Below are 16,875 nucleotides of genomic sequence, written 5' to 3'. Positions count from 1 at the left end.
GTATAGGGGTAGGTAGGTAGGTAGGTAGGTGTCGCTCCCCCCCCGTGCCTCCTCCCCCCCCCGTGCCTCCTCCGCTCACCCCCACGGCCTCCTCCGTCCCCCGTGCCTCCTCGCTCACCCCTGCATAAGTATCAACTCACCTGTCCAGTGGAGCGCAGAGCGGCAGACCTCGTCATTACTTCTCGGTTCCCTCTAGTGGCCGGACCGGCTTTTACTGATGACGTCATTGTAAAAGCCGTCACTAGAGGGAACCAGGAAGTGAGCGAGAGGTCTGCCGCTCTGCGCTCCACTGGACAGGTGAGTTGATACAATGTATGCGGGCGGGCGGAGGAGGCGCGGGGCGGGCGGAGGAGATGCGGGGGGGGGGGGGGTCGGAGGAGGACGAGTGCGAGCGGCGGATGCGCGGCGATGCAGCGTCGGGATTCGGCGGATTCGCAAAGTGGAAAATGGTGTCGGGATTCGAATCCACGAATCTCGAATATTTCCCAATATTCGAGGGATTCGTGGATTCGCCGGATTCGTCGTCCCATCCCTATGTAATACAGATAAGAGGTTCCAGGAAAAGGGACTGGTAACGCTAACCCAGCAGCAGCACACGTGATGGAACAGGAGGAGGGCGGCGCAGGAGGAGAAGGCCACGCTTTGAGACACAACAACCCAGGCCTTGCATGAGGACAAGAAGCGTGCGGATAGCAATTTGAATTTTGTCGGCATGCAGTCATAAATGTAATACAGATGAGAGGTTCAATAAACAGGGACCGGAAACGCTAACCCATCACAGATGTTCATTGTTCATGTTACTTGGTTGGGGTCCGGGAGTGTTGCGTAGTCGTTTCCAATCCAGGATTGATTCATTTTAATTTGAGTCAGACGGTCTGCATTTTCTGTGGAGAGGCGGATACGCCGATCTGTGACGATGCCTCCGGCAGCACTGAAACAGCGTTCCGACATAACGCTGGCTGCCGGGCAAGCCAGCACCTCTATTGCGTACATTGCCAGTTCGTGCCAGGTGTCTAGCTTCGATACCCAATAGTTGAAGGGTGCAGATGGATTGTTCAACACAGCTACGCCATCTGACATGTAGTCCTTGACCATCTTCTCCAGGCGATCGGTGTTGGAGGTGGATCTGCACGCTTGCTGTTCTGTGGGCTGCTGCATGGGTGTCAGAAAATTTTCCCACTCCAAGGACACTGCCGATACCATTCCCTTTTGGGCACTAGCTGCGGCTTGTGTTGTTTGCTGCCCTCCTGGTCGTCCTGGGTTTGCGGGAGTCAGTCTGTCGGCGTACAACTGGCTAGAGGAGGGGGAGGATGTCAATCTCCTCTCTAAAGTCTCCACAAGGGCCTGCTGGTATTCTTCCATTTTGACCTGTCTGACTCTTTCTTCAAGCAGTTTAGGAACATTGTGTTTGTACCGTGGATCCAGAAGGGTATAAACCCAGTAATTGGTGTTGTCCAGAATGCGCACAATGCGTGGGTCGCGTTCAATGCAGTCTAGCATGAATTGAGCCATGTGTGCCAGAGTCCTGCCAGAATCTTCATCATCCTCTTGTGAGCGTTGTGATAGTTGTTGTGATGCATCATAGTCGTCACCTTCTTCCTGGTCTGCTTCTGCTGACCATTCGCGCTGAATTGTGGAAGTCCAACGTGCACCGCTCTGGCCCTCGTCAGTGGTGGCATGAAATTCCTGCTCCAACTCCAGCTGTTCCTCCTCCTCTTCTTCGTCATAGCTGCTGGGGCCAGCGTTTCCTGAGGCAGATGGCCTGATGTTGGTATCATCACGCTGATCGTTTTCTCCTTCAGATTCCCCCAGTTGCATCATGACAGCTGTTTCCTTGATTTTCAACATTGACTTCTTCAGTAAACACAGCAGTGGTATGGTAATGCTGACTGAAGAGTTGTCACTGCTCACAAGCAACGTGGATTGCTCAAAATTTTGGAGGACTTGGCAGAGGTCCAACATGTTGGCCCAATCGGATCCACAGAAGCTTGGCAGCTGTCCGGATGCGCCTCGGTACTGCGCCGTCATGTACTGGACCACTGCACTCTTCTGCTCGCAAAAGCGGGCTAGCATGTGCAGCGTAGAATTCCAGTGCGTAGGGACATCACACAGCAAGCGATGGTGGGGGAGATTGAAGCGCTCCTGCATCTTGGCGAGTGCCCCCGAAGCAGTACTTGAATTTCTACAATGTTTGGCCACTCGTCGCACCTTCAACAGAAGATCGGCCACGCCTGGGTATGTCCTCAGGAACCGCTGAACTACTAGGTTCATCACGTGCGCCAGGCAAGGGATGTGTGTCAGCTTAGCCAACCTTAAAGCGCGAATGAGATTACTCCCATTATCACACACAACCATGCCCGGTTTCAGGTCCAGCGGTGCCAGCCACAAATCCGTCTGTTCTTTTATTCCCCTCCAAATTTCCTCCCCTGTGTGCTGCTTATCCCCAAGGCAGATCAGCTTCAGCAACGCTTGCTGACGCATGCCAACAGCTGTGCTGCACTGCTTCCACGATCCTACTGCTGCTGGGTTAGCGTTTCCGGATGAGGTACAGCTTTGAGATGCGTTGGAGGAGAAGGAGTCAGAGAGGTAGGTGCTGCTGTTGTTATCCAGTGGGAGGGACGGCGGTGCAGCTGTTTGCGGCGTGGGCAACACCCGCGCCGTAGCAGGTGAGGAATCGCTGCCAGGCTCCACAAGGTTCACCCAGTGTGCGGTAAGGGAGATGTATCGACCCTGGCCGAACGCACTCGTCCAGGTGTCAGTGGTGAGGTGAACCTTGCAGGCAACGGCATTCTTCAAGCTTCGGGTTATTTTGCTGACCACGTGCTCATGCAACTCAGGCACTGCAGAGCGCGCAAAGTGGTAGCGGCTGGGAACCACGTAACGTGGGATGGCCACTGACATCATGCCCTTGAAGCTGTTTGTCTCCACCACTCGATATGGCAGCATTTCGCAGGCCAGAAGCTTGGCTATGCTGGCTGTTAGTGCCACGGCCCGGGGGTCATTTGCTGGCAATTTCCTCTTGCGCTCAAGCATCTCCGAGACAGACAACTGAACCGTAGGGCTGCACACTGAACGGCTGTTGGTTGTTGTGTTTGATGAAGACTGGGAGACCTCAAGAGCACTATTCCGGAAAGTGACAGTGTCAGCGTCGTCTGATGTTTGTGAATGTTGTTGTGAACCATGCAATGGCTGGGCTACTGCTGCTGCTGAGGAGGGTCTGGTGGTGAGTCTGGTGACCCCAAGGGAGGCAGTGTTGCTGGTACCCTGTCCTGGCGCCCACAGAGTGGGATGTTTGGATACCATGTGGCGGGTCATGCTGGTGGTGGAGAGGTTGTTAATATGTTTCCCCCTGCTCAGGCGGGTCTTGCACACCTTGCAAATCACCATGGTACCATCCTCACTGCAGTCTTCAAAGAAAGGCCAGACTTTGGAGCACCTGCCTTGCTGGCGATTTCTGTTTGCGCCTCTTTTGCGTCTCACTTGAACTTCCACGCTTGTGGTGCCTGAAATTTCGTGCCGCCTACCTTGTGGCACAAGGCGAACTCGTGCAGCAGTGGGTTCTTCAACAGACTCATCTGTGCTGCTATGACAGTGATGTTCTCCTTCACATACAAAATCTGGGTCTCTGTCAACATTGTCCATACCCTCCTCCTCTTCCATCTCCTCAAACTCGTCATATGGGATTGTGGGCCGCCGCTGTGGAGTAGAGCTCCCCAGAACAACCTCTGCGCAGCTCACTCCAACGTCGTCTTCCAGATTTTCTCGGCCGACCTCCTGCCCAACTTGCTCTGGGATTTGGGTTTCACAGTCCTCGGACTCGCCTTGCATTTCAGTGCGCGGTGCATTTACCACAGTAAATGGTTGTGAATCCGGGCACAACATTTCTGGCTGTTCCATTGACCTTTGAAAGGTGGAAGTTTGTTGGGCTGGGAATAGCTCCTGCGAATACCCCATTGTGTCCTGAGGAAATTCTTCGGACTGGTTATTTGGCAGTTGTGTGCAAGGTGTCGCTGCCGGTTGTGTCAGCTTTGTGCCCACTGGCTCCTTGTAACTGGCTGAGGACTCGGACCTCGTGCGTGATGTGCTGGTGCTGCTTAACCCACTGCTGGACGCTTGAGAGCTCATCCAATTAATTATCTGGTCCTGTTCTTTTGGATTTGTGAGGGTTGATTTCCTGGACAACATGGGTGGTATTGAGTGGGTTTTCTTCGGTGCTCCACTGTGGCCTGTACGTGAACCGTCAGGGGAAACACCTCTTCCCTTGCCCCTCCCTCTTTCACAGGATTTCTTCTTTATTTCACTTATCCTTAAAGTACACGCTGACTGGCAGCAGTACAGTGGCAGTACAGAAATGCTATACAGTGGTGGGTGAGCGGTGTACTACTGTTCCCAGCAGCGACACAGAGCACAATGCTATACAGTGGTGGGTGAGCGGTGTACTACTGTTCCCAGCAGAGACACAGAGCACAATGCTATACAGTGGTGGTTGAGCGGTGTACTACTGTTCCCAGCAGCGACACAGAGCACAATGCTATACAGTGGTTGGTGAGCGGTGTACTACTGTTCCCAGCAGCGACACAGAGCACAATGCTATTGTAACGATTGTGGAATCGTCTCCGTGGTCAGCGCACCAGACGTGCGCTGACGCGGCGGATTTCCTCCACAAGCGTATTATTGCAGACACCCAGGCTAGGTGCTATGCACCCGCAGAGGGCAATTCCCACCGGCAGATGGCGCTGTGGAGTGCAGGCGAACACAGCCGCTGCACAGCCACAGATGCCAAATGGGAATTGTACAGATCCGGGACAAAGTACAATCAGGCAGGGCTGGATAGCCCACAGGGAACAGAGAAAAGGGACAGAACCAATGTGTGCCCACCAAATTAATCGCCACCCAGCGACGGCGAACACACAACGGCGGAAACGAAGGAGGAAACGCAATCGCAAGAATGGCGATTGCCAACAGCGACACAAGACTGAGCAGGACAGAGCACAAGGGTAGCAAAGGCACAGAAAATCATACAATGAGAAAGATAAAGAAAACAACAAAGCTAGCTGAACGCGAACACCGCACTCATTCGCAACAGTGCACGCGTTCGTGCGCGGTCTCCGCGTGTTACGCACAACAGAGACAAGCACACCTAACTAACCAAAGACAGACAAACACGAAACAAGAGACCGCGAGCGCTTGCTTAACGGTTACCTCACCGAGCCTACAGCAAGCGTTTGAATCAGACAAGACAGACACACGTGAAACAGGAACTGGGCAGAAAGGATCCACCGCTCTTCCGTCAGAGCAAGTGTGATCCAAGCAGAAACACAGATCAGAAAGATCCACAGCCGCTACCGCTAGCGGTTAGTGCGATACAGGAAGACAGAGTAGCAGAACAGAAGGATCCACAGCGCTAGCGAAAAGTGGCTAGCGCGATCCCAGGAGACAGAACAGAAGGATCCACAGCGCTAGCGAAAAGTGGCTAGCGCGATCCCAGGAGACAGAACAGAAGGATCCACAGCGCTAGCGAAAAGTGGCTAGCGCGATCCCAGGAGACAGAACAGAAGGATCCACAGCGCTAGCGAAAAGTGGCTAGCGCGATCCCAGGAGACAGAACAGAAGGATCCACAGCGCTAGCGAAAAGTGGCTAGCGCGATCCCAGGAGACAGAACAGAAGGATCCACAGCGCTAGCGAAAAGTGGCTAGCGCGATCCCAGGAGACAGAACAGAAGGGCCTACCAGTAGCAACCGCTGCTCTGGTTAGCACCCCACAGACAGACAGAACAGGCAATCAGTGATGCTCAAATACCCCTTTTCAAAATTCGAGTTAGGTCGAATTCGAATAGTAAATTATTCGAGATCAGTCGAATATTCGAGTCGAATAATTTTTACTATTCGATTCGACCTCGGAATTCGAGCTCATTATTCGAGTCGGTATTCGAGCTCATTATTCGAGCTAACTATTCGAAATGGCCTTAAATAGCTTCCAACACTTGTTTTGAGGGTGAATGATGCAAGAAACCTCTTTTTTTCCAAGTAACAACAGCAAGTGATTATGTGGGGATGTTCCTTTAAAAAAAAAAAGTTGAAAAGAGAAGTTGTGTCCAGAAATTTGTTCAGTACTGTATATACTTCTTCTTCTTCTTCTTTATCTTCTATATCTTCTTCTTCTTCTTCTTCTATATCTTCTTCTTCTATATCTTCTTCTTCTATATCTTCTTCTATATCTTCTTCTTCTTTTATATTGTCTTCTTCTTCTTCTTCATCTTCTTCATCTTCTTCATCATCATCTTCTTCTTCTTCATCTTCTTTTTCTTCATCTTCTTCTTCATCTTCTTCATCTTCTTCTTCATCTTCTTCATCTTCTTCTTCTTCATCTTCTTCTTCATCATCTTCTTCTTCTTCATCTTCGTCTTCTTCATCTTCTTCATCTTCTTCTTCATCTTCTTCATCTTCTTCATCTTCTTCTTCATCTTCTTCATCTTCTTCATCTTCTTCTTCTTCTTCATCATCTTCATCTTCTTCTTCTTCTTCATCTTCTTCTTCTTCATCATCTTCTTCTTCTTCATCATCTTCTTCTTCTTCATCTTCTTCTTCTTCTTCATCTTCATCTTCTTCATCTTCTTCATCTTCTTCTTCTTCATCATCTTCATCTTCTTCTTCTTCATCTTCTTCATCTTCTTCTTCTTCTTCTTCTTCATCTTCTTCATCTTCTTCTTCTTCATCTTCTTCTATATCGTCTTCTTCTTCACTTATTTCTCTTTTCAATTTTTTTTTTTAAAGAAATGCAGCTATTTTTGAGCGTAACAAATAGCTGGTGGCGCACGCATGTTGGAAGCGCCATTGTATGTGCTCCCTGGCAGTGGAAACACACAGACAGCAGGAGGTACATTCAGCAGCAGGAGGAGGAGGATGAGTGTGTGGCAGCAGGCAGTCAATGAGGCAGGCAGCGTGACATAGTAGCCCTGGTACCTAGCGGTGATACCAGGGCTGTAAATAAACACAGCAGGCAGGAGGTCCCAGACAGCGGTCGTGCAGCCCACATTGTGTCCAATACACAACTGGGACAACACATTTTTCAACCCGGGCACCTCAGAAAAATAAAACCTTTTTTTTTTTTGGTTTTTTTTGTTTTGTTTTTACAACAAATTACACAGATATAGCTATTTTTTGACGTAATAGCTGGTGGCAGAGTGGCAGCAGAAGGTAAATCTGTGTACCCTGGCAGTGGGAAACACAGACAGACAGACAGCAGCAGCAGCAGGAGGAATGGAGGAGTAATTATGTGTGCAGCTATTGTTTGACATAATAGCTGGTGGCAGAGTGGCAGCAGAAGGGAAATCTGTGTACCCTGGCAGTGGGAAACACAGACAGACAGCAGCATCAGCAGGAGGAATGGAGGAGTAGTGTGAGTGTGGCAGCAGGCAGGCAGCGTGACATAATAGCCCTGGTACCTAGCGGTAATACCAGGCCGTAAATGAACACAACAGGAGGTCCCAGACAGCGGTCGTGCAGCCCACATCGTGTCCAATACACAACTGGGACAACACAGTTTTCAACCCGGGCACCTCAGAAAAATTAAACCTTTTTTTTTTTTTAATGGTTTTTTGGTTTTGTTTGTAAAACAAATTACACAGATATAGCTATTTTTTGACGTAATAGCTGGTGGCAGAGTGGCAGCAGAAGGTAAATCTGTGTACCCTGGCAGTGGGAAACACAGAGACAGACAGCAGCAGCAGCAGGAGGAATGGAGAAGTAATTATGTGTGCAGCTATTGTTTGACGTAATAGCTGGTGGCAGAGTGGCAGCAGAAGGGAAATCTGTGTACCCTGGCAGTGGGAAACACAGACAGACAGCAGCATCAGCAGGAGGAATGGAGGAGTAGTGTGAGTGTGGCAGCAGGCAGGCAGCGTGACATAATAGCCCTGGTACCTAGCGGTGATACCAGGCCATAAATGAACACAACAGGAGGTCCCAGACAGCGGTCGTGCAGCCCACATCGTGTCCAATACACAACTGGGACAACACAGTTTTCAACCCGGGCACCTCAGAAAAATTAAACCTTTTTTTTTTTTTTAATGGTTTTTTGGTTTTGTTTGTAAAACAAATTACACAGATATAGCTATTTTTTGACGTAATAGCTGGTGGCAGAGTGGCAGCAGAAGGTAAATCTGTGTACCCTGGCAGTGGGAAACACAGACAGACAGACAGACAGCAGCAGCAGCAGGAGGAATGGAGGAGTAATTATGTGTGCAGCTATTGTTTGACGTAATAGCTGGTGGCAGAGTGGCAGCAGAAGGGAAATCTGTGTACCCTGGCAGTGGGAAACACAGACAGACAGCAGCATCAGCAGGAGGAATGGAGGAGTAGTGTGAGTGTGGCAGCAGGCAGGCAGCGTGACATAATAGCCCTGGTACCTAGCGGTGATACCAGGCCATAAATGAACACAACAGGAGGTCCCAGACAGCGGTCGTGCAGCCCACATCGTGTCCAATACACAACTGGGACAACACAGTTTTCAACCCGGGCACCTCAGAAAAATTAAACCTTTTTTTTTTTTTTAATGGTTTTTTGGTTTTGTTTGTAAAACAAATTACACAGATATAGCTATTTTTTGACGTAATAGCTGGTGGCAGAGTGGCAGCAGAAGGTAAATCTGTGTACCCTGGCAGTGGGAAACACAGACAGACAGCAGAAGGGCAGTACACAGCAGCCCACTGTAGGTGTAAAATGTGTGGCTGCAGGCGACGTAATAGTCAAAGTGAACCAGGCTGGCTTAGTGAGCAGGAGCCAGGAGGTGGTAAAGGGTGGTAAGGCACATTAACGATGGTTCTTAGCCAGTTCATGTCCCCCTCTCGCCGACAACAGGGGCCAGGAACTCGCCTTCCACCCACGCCTGGTTCATCTTGAGAAACGTCAGTCTGTCCACAGACTTGTGAGACAGACGTGAGAGTTTCTCGGTGACCACGCCACCAGCTGCACTGAAGCAGCGCTCGGACAGCACGCTGGAAGGGGGGCAGGACAGCACTTCCAGGGCGTACTGCGCCAGCTCGCTCCAGATCTCCAGGCGCTTGACCCAATACTCCATGGGATCAACAGGGGCATCGCTGTCAAGCCCGCTGTAGGACCCCATGTAGTCAGCCACCATGCGGGTCAGGCGCTGGCTGTGACCGGTGGAGGATGCTGCTGCATGCACCTCCTCTCTAGTCACTGCTGCCGGAGCCTCTACAGTCCGGTAGAGCTCGTGGCTGAGAGACAGCAGGTCTGTGGGGCGCTTGCTGCTGGATGCAGGCACCTGCTGCTGCCTCTGTGCTGGCTGCTGGACAGTGGGGGTGGAAGGCTGGGGGAAGGCTTCCTCCAAGCGCTCAACAAGGGCCTGCTGCAAGCTCCTTATTTGTTGCGCTGGGTCTCCTCCTGCAGGCGGCAGGAACTGGCTCAACTTCCCCTTGAGGCGTGGGTCCAACATCATGCTGATCCAGATGTCCTCCCTCTGCTTCATCTGGATCACCCTGGGGTCTCTGCGCAGGCACGTCAGCATGTGCGCTGCCATTGGGAAGAGGCGGGCCACGTCTGCTGGCACATCGACGGCAGTGCTGCTGTCCTCATCCTCCTCCTCTGCCTCGTCAGCCTCATCCTCTCTCCACCCCCGCACCAACTCAGCTGCACTGTGCTGCTCCCCCTCATCAGCAGCAAGGTCAGGGACCTCCACCAAGTCCTCCTCCTCCTCCCCCTCAGAGGTGGACTGTGCAGCTGCTTGCCGCTCCTGCTGGTCCAAGGCTGCCGCTCCCTGTTCCAGCAAAGCATCGAGGGCCCTGTTCAGCAGACAAACCAGGGGCACCCACTCGCAGACCATAGCATGGTCCCTGCTCACCATGTTAGTGGCCTGCAGAAAGGGAGCCAGCACTAAGCACACCTGCTGCATGTGCCTCCCGTCATCATCGGGGACGATGGACGGGATGTTGCTGGTCTTGTCCCTTCTCTGAGCGGCGGAAACAGTGGCCAGGGCAAGGTACTGGTTGACAGCGTGCTTCTGTTCAACCAGACGCTCCAACATCGCCAGGGTGGAGTTCCAGCGAGTCGGAACGTCAAGGATCAGCCGATGGCGTGGCAGCTCCAGCTCCTTTTGCACGTCTTCCAGGCTCGCACAGGCTGCAGCCGAGCGCCGGAAGTGACGCACAACGTTCCTTGCCGTTTCCAGCAGTTCGCCCATCCCCTGGTAGGTGCGCAGGAACTTCTGCACCACCAGGTTCAGCACGTGGGCAAGACAGGGGATGTGGGTCAGGTTTCCCCTGTCTATTGCGGCAACCAGATTGGCCCCATTGTCGGCCACCACCTCTCCGACTCTGAGGCCTCTGGGGGTCAGCCAAATCCTCTCCTGCTCCTGGAGTTTGGCCAACACATGGGTTGCCGTCAGCTTGGTCTTCCCAAGGCTGACCAAGTGCAGCAGCGCTTGGCAGTGGCGGGCCTTCACGCTGCTGCTGAGGCGGGGGGTTTGGCCAGGTGTGCCGGAGGATGGCAGAGGATCGGAGGAACCTGCTGCAGTTCCCCTGACCCTGCGGGGTGGCACCACCCACTGTGTTGCTGCTGCTGCTGTGCCCGCTGCTGTTCTCCCATCCTCACCCCCTTCCACCAAGCTGACCCAGTGGACAGTGAAGGACAGGTAGCGGCCTGTCCCGAAGCGGCTGCTCCAGGAGTCCATGGTGACGTGGACCCTTTCACCAACCGCGTGCTCCAGCCCTCGCTCCACATTGGCCATCACAAAGCGGTGCAGTGCAGGAATGGCCTTGCGGGAGAAAAAGTGTCTGCTGGGGAGCTGCCAGTCTGGGGCTGCGCAAGCAAGCAGCGCACGAATGTCGCTCCCCTCCTGCACGAGCGTGTACGGCAGGAGTTGGGAGCACATGGCCCGTGCCAGCAAGCCGTTCAGCTGACGCACGCGACGGCTGCTGGGAGGCAGAGCCCTAACCACCCCCTGGAAGGACTCGCTCAAAAGGCTCTGGCGTGGCCTTTTGCTGGCACGGGAATCAGCAGACACAGCGGAGGAGGCCACTGAGGACTGGCTGCCAGAACAGGCCTCAGTGTCGGCGGGAGGAGTTGCAGAGGGGGGAGGAGCAGTGCGTTTCCGCACTCCTGCTGGTGCTGCTGGAGGAGCAGGAGGGCGGGTGGCTGCTGTTGCTGCTGCTGCTGCTGCTGAAGGCTGTGCAGTAATGGGTGTGGTGCCACTGCCAGCACCAGATGCCTTCAGCCTCTGGAACTCCTCATGCTGGTGGAAATGTTTCGCAGCAAGGTGGTTGATGAGCGAGCTGGTGCTGAACTTTAAGGGGTCTGCACCTCTGCTCAACTTCCGCTGACAGTGGTTGCAAGTGGCGTACTTGCTGTACACAGTGGGCATGGTGAAATATCGCCAGATTGGTGACAGAAACATCCCCCTACGGCATGGAAGCGCTGCTGCCTGTCTCCCTGTGGTGGTTGGGGGGGGGGGGGCTTGGGTGCGGCTGGTGGTGGTACTGGCAGATGCTGCTGCTGCTGCTGCTGAGCCTGAGACACCAGCAGGCTGTGGGACCTGCCTACTGCTGCCAATGCTTGCAATGATGCGCCTCCTTGCAAGGCCCACAAGAGCATCCTCCTCCTCCTCCTCAGAGCTGCTGAGGACGACATCCCCTGGAGGTGGTGGCACCCAGTCTCTGTCTGTCACCGAGTCATCATCATCCTCCCCCTCCTGAAACATGTCCTGCTGGGATGATGACCCCCCAAACTCCTCTCCTGATGCATGGATGGGCTGCTTGACTGTCGCCACAGTCTTGCTGTCCAATCCCTCATCCCCCAAAGTGCCCATCAGCATCTCCTCCTCAAGATCGCCAACAACAGCAGACAATTTACTCATGATGCCTGGGGTCAAAAGACTGCTGAATGACAGGTCGGCGAGTGACGGTGAACTGGCCTCCTCCCCAGACCCTGCTGGGCGGCTGCTGCGAACAGGGGTGGTGGTGGTGGTGGTGAGGGTGGAGGCCTCGGATGCAGAGCTGATGGCGGGCTGCTCATCCTCCGTCATGAGTTGCACCACAGTGTCTGCATGCTTTTCCTCAATGGGACGTTTCCGACCCGGCTGGAGGAAAATCGGAGCAGGTGCTACACGCTGCTGCTGCTGTGTCTCTGCAGCGTGAGTTGCAGATGCTCCTGCTGGGCGGCGCCCAAGGCGTCCACGGCCAGTGGCTATGGGAGGAATGTTAGCCACTGACGCTGCTGCTGCGGAACTGTGCATGGTGGCGCGGCCGCGGCCTGCCACAATGCTGCTCCCTCTCCTCCTGATTCCCTTGCTGCCCTTCCCCTTGCCCAAACCGCGCTGGCTGCCACTTCCAGACATCTTCGATGTTTTGGGCGTATAGACAAAAGTTTTTTAAAAGGGCGGGTGAAAAGTGGGGTACTTTAATGGAGTGGGTTGGTGGGTGAGGTGACTGAGTGAGTGTCCCTAGTACAGTAAGTAAGTAGTAACAGTCAGGAAGTACAACTAGCAGTTACAATAATCAGTAGTAATGACAAGTAAATTTAGTGTGTGTACACTACAGACAGTGAGTGCACGCACGCGCAAACACGCGCAGGAGCTAGCCTATGAACAGTGACTGAGTGAGTGTCCCTAGTACAGTAAGTAAGTAAGTAAGTAGTAACAGTAAGTACAAACAACTAACTAATTACAATAATCAATCAGTTATCAGAAGGAAATAGAGTGTGTGTAGTGTGTGTACACAGACAGTGAGTGCACACACGCAGGAGCTAGTAGCCTATGAACAGTGACTGAGTGTCCTAGACTCCTAGTACAGTAAGAGTAAGTAGTAACAGTAAGTACAACTAACTAATTACAATAAGCAATCAGTTATCAGAAGGAAATAGAGTGTGTGTAGTGTGTGTACACAGACAGTGAGTGCACACACGCAGGAGCTAGTAGCCTATGAACAGTGACTGAGTGTCCTAGACTCCTAGTACAGTAAGAGTAAGTAGTAACAGTAAGTACAACTAACTAATTACAATAAGCAATCAGTTATCAGAAGGAAATAGAGTGTGTGTAGTGTGTGTACACAGACAGTGAGTGCACACACGCAGGAGCTAGTAGCCTATGAACAGTGACTGAGTGTCCTAGACTCCTAGTACAGTAAGTAGTAACAGTAAGTACAACTAACTAATTACAATAATCAATCAGTTATCAGAAGGAAATAGAGTGTGTGTAGTGTGTACACAGACAGTGAGTGCACACACGCAGGAGCTAGTAGCCTATGAACAGTGACTGAGTGTCCTAGACTCCTAGTACAGTAAGTAGTAACAGTAAGTAGTAGTACAACTAACTAATTACAATAATCAATTACAATAATCAATCAGTTATCAGGAGGAAATAGAGTGTGTGTAGTGTGTACACAGAAAGTGAGTGCACACACGCAGGAGCAGCTAGTAGCCTATGAACAGTGACAGTGAGTGTCCTAGTACAGTTACAGTATATAACTACAATACTAATACAATCAGTAGTAAAGGACAGCAGAAATACTGGTATAGAATAGAGAGAAATAAACAGAGGACAGGAGGACAGCTGCCCACACAGGCAGGCCCTGAGGCCTAAAGCTGTAAGCTTGCAGCAGCTGTCTCTGTCTATGTAACACAAAAGCTAATAACTAAAATACAAGGTCTATCTAACTAACAACAATATAGGTGTGTATAGGAGGTGTATGTGAGCAAAAACGCTAGGTAAATGACCACAATAGAGCTCTTGCTAAGCCAAAGCACAAAGGAGCAACTCTCTCTCTGTACAAGTCTCAGGCAAGCACGGAGAAACCTAACATGGCGGCCGCTATTTATAGGGTAGGGGCTGGCCAGGGTCCCCCTCTGTGATTGGCTGCCATCAGAGGGCCTGGGAGCCCTCTGATTGGCTCTAAGGACATCAATCTGGGCTATGACGCTATTCGAGCTCGGTACCGAGCTCGAATAGCGCCGTTTGCTCGAATAGCTCGAATAGTGAATGGGCTATTCGAGTGTACTCGAATAGCCCATTCGAATAGCTCCAGCTATTCGGAGCTCGAATACCGAGCTCGAATAGCTGGAAAAGAGCTCGAATATTCGAGCTACTCGAATATTCGAGCTCTGCTGAGCACCACTGCAGGCAATACAAATAATACAATCCTAACTAAACTAGGGAATCTGCCTAGCGCAGTCCCACGAATTACTCTAAACTAATCTTCAACGAGAAGTAGCATGGCTGACACTCACAAGGAGTGTAAACTACAAACCCTGAAGGAATGACCAGCAAAGGACTATGGGTAATCCCAACCTTTATATTGTCAGTCATCACAGGAGGCAGGTAGGGGATTTGCATAACGAATGTATGCAAATTCCTCAGGAGCAAGCTGCAGAACTGACAAAATGTCTCTCTTAAAGAGACCTGCAGAATGCAGACGTGAACAGTGATCAAAACGCTGCCTGTCTGCACAGGCAGCTGAGCAGATTCTCACAGCTATACAGTGGTTGGTGAGCGGTGTACTACTGTTCCCAGCAGCGACACAGAGCACAATGCTATACAGTGGTGGGTGAGCGGTGTACTACTGTTCCCAGCAGAGACACAGAGCACAATGCTATACAGTGGTGGTTGAGCGGTGTACTACTGTTCCCAGCAGCGACACAGAGCACAATGCTATACAGTGGTTGGTGAGCGGTGTACTACTGTTCCCAGCAGCGACACAGAGCACAATGCTATACAGTGGTTGGTGAGCGGTGTACTACTGTTCCCAGCAGCGACACAGAGCACAATGCTATACAGTGGTTGGTGAGCGGTGTACTACTGTTCCCAGCAGCGACACAGAGCACAATGCTATACAGTGGTGGGTGAGCGGTGTACTACTGTTCCCAGCAGCGACACAGAGCACAATGCTATACAGTGGTGGGTGAGCGGTGTACTACTGTTCCCAGCAGAGACACAGAGCACAATGCTATACAGTGGTGGTTGAGCGGTGTACTACTGTTCCCAGCAGCGACACAGAGCACAATGCTATACAGTGGTTGGTGAGCGGTGTGCTACTGTTCCCAGCAGAGACACAGAGCACAATGCTATACAGTGGTGGTTGAGCGGTGTACTACTGTTCCCAGCAGCGACACAGAGCACAATGCTATACAGGGTGAGCGGTGTACTACTGTTCCCAGCAGAGATACAGAGTGGCAGTAAACACAATGCTATATAGTGTGGGTGAGCGGTGTACTACTGTTCCCAGCAGCGACACAATGACTGGGGGGGACCCTGGCTAGCCTGGCTGGAGAGAGAACTACCCTGCCTGCCTACCCAAAGCTAAACCCACAGACAAATGGCGGAGAAATGACGTGGATCGGGTATTTATTTACCCGAACCACGTGACCCGTTCGGCCAATCAGAGCGCGTTCGGGTCCGAACCACGTGACCCGTTCGGCCAATCACAGCGCTAGCCGAATGTTCGGGGAACGTTTGGCCATGCGCTCTTAGTTCGGCCATATGGCCGAACGGTTTGGCCGAACACCATCGGGTGTTCGGCCGAACTCGAACATCACCCGAACAGGGTGATGTTCTGCAGAACCCGAACAGTGGCGAACACTGTTCGCCCAACACTACTCCTGACTAGGGTGAGTTGAACTGTTACCATGTATAGCATTTCAGCATATAACATTATACTTACACTGCTTGCTTTGAAGAGCCCTTTGTTTTACTTTGTATTTGCGAACTATCAGCATAGTAAAAGCAGTACAGTGTTGTACCGTGTTAGCCATCAGTAAAAGCAAGAAGTTTTGAATCAGGATGATGCCATTTATTGGCTAACTTAGTGTTACAGACCACCCAGCAAGCTCCTGGTGAACCAGAACTCCTTTGAGGGATGTTTTGCATATACAGGAGTGATGCATTGTGGGAGACATCATATGCTCACACCAACCTGGATTATTGCAAATACATTCTGTTTCAAGAAAGCAAACTTGTTTTTTGGGTAACATAGAGATAAAATAGGTAAGCTTTCGGCTAATACCCCTTAATGCAGGAAGAAAGTCTGAAGAAGGCGTATTAGCCGAAAGCGTACTGTTTATTTATCTCTAAGTTTGCCAATAAATGGTATCATCCTGATTCAAAACTTCTTGCTTTGTATTTGCTGAAATTGATCCTTCCAAGGCCAGAATCTGAGTTCTGACTATTGTGATTATTTTACTTACCAAGCTGAGCAAAAACTTCTGCTTTCTGAAAATCGTTCATGTTGCTGCATCCACGGTTGTCCACCAAGGTGATGAGCTCGGTGAGTTCGTAGGCTTTTCTGACCTGAGTCATACTGCTCCCATCCAACTTCTCTCCAGCTTCAGCAATTACTTCAAATTGATTCTTGTCATCCAGGACATATTGGCAAGAGTTGATGAATGAGGATTTACCATGACCAGTGAGACCAAACAGCTGCAGCAGGACTTTTTTGTAGCCCTGGCTCCCCAGAGCCCCGTCATTGAGACTGAAGTTAAGAATATTTGCTTGTAGCTGTTTATGATCCATTTCTGGTTTACTGCGTTTAGAACTCTGGCTGCTTCAGTCAGACTTTTTAAAATGATTTCACTTTCAGTTTAACTACACCACACCCTCGTATGAAACTGTGTAGATACTGACAGCATTAGATAACAAGAAGAAAAAACAACAACAATATTCCTACTGTGCACCACATAAAATGTTCTCAAAGGTCACAATCAAGAATTTTACGTTTTCTACTCGAGGAAAAATATATTTAAGACTTGGGTCTCAATTTATAAAGCATTACTGCATGAGGAAATGCAGAAAACAGCTGACTTTACAGAGCAATTATGAAAATTTTAATTCATAAAGGCTGTTAACGCGTGAAAAGCTGAAATTACCGACTT

The 16,875-nt window shown here is 51.0% G+C and overlaps 1 protein-coding gene across 2 annotated transcripts in view; it reads right to left on the bottom strand.

The window, feature by feature from the left end:
* Window positions 1–16,566, bottom strand: part of LOC137524319 (uncharacterized) — a 59,171-nt gene extending 42,605 nt beyond the window's left edge. For both annotated transcript variants that reach the window (XR_011022655.1, XM_068244043.1), the window contains exon 1: window positions 16,192–16,566. Coding sequence is in view for 1 of the 2 variants with exons in the window: in XM_068244043.1 (XP_068100144.1) it covers window positions 16,192–16,516 (325 nt within the window). In the remaining variant the exon portion in view is untranslated. The remainder of the gene's footprint in view (window positions 1–16,191) is intronic.
* Between the last annotated feature and the right edge of the window lie 309 nt (window positions 16,567–16,875).

Source organism: Hyperolius riggenbachi, chromosome 7, assembly GCF_040937935.1.
Source record: "Hyperolius riggenbachi isolate aHypRig1 chromosome 7, aHypRig1.pri, whole genome shotgun sequence".
Lineage (NCBI taxonomy): Eukaryota > Metazoa > Chordata > Amphibia > Anura > Hyperoliidae > Hyperolius > Hyperolius riggenbachi.
The sequence above is the reverse complement of the archived record's forward strand: the minus strand, read 5'-3'. Positions and strand labels throughout refer to the sequence as shown.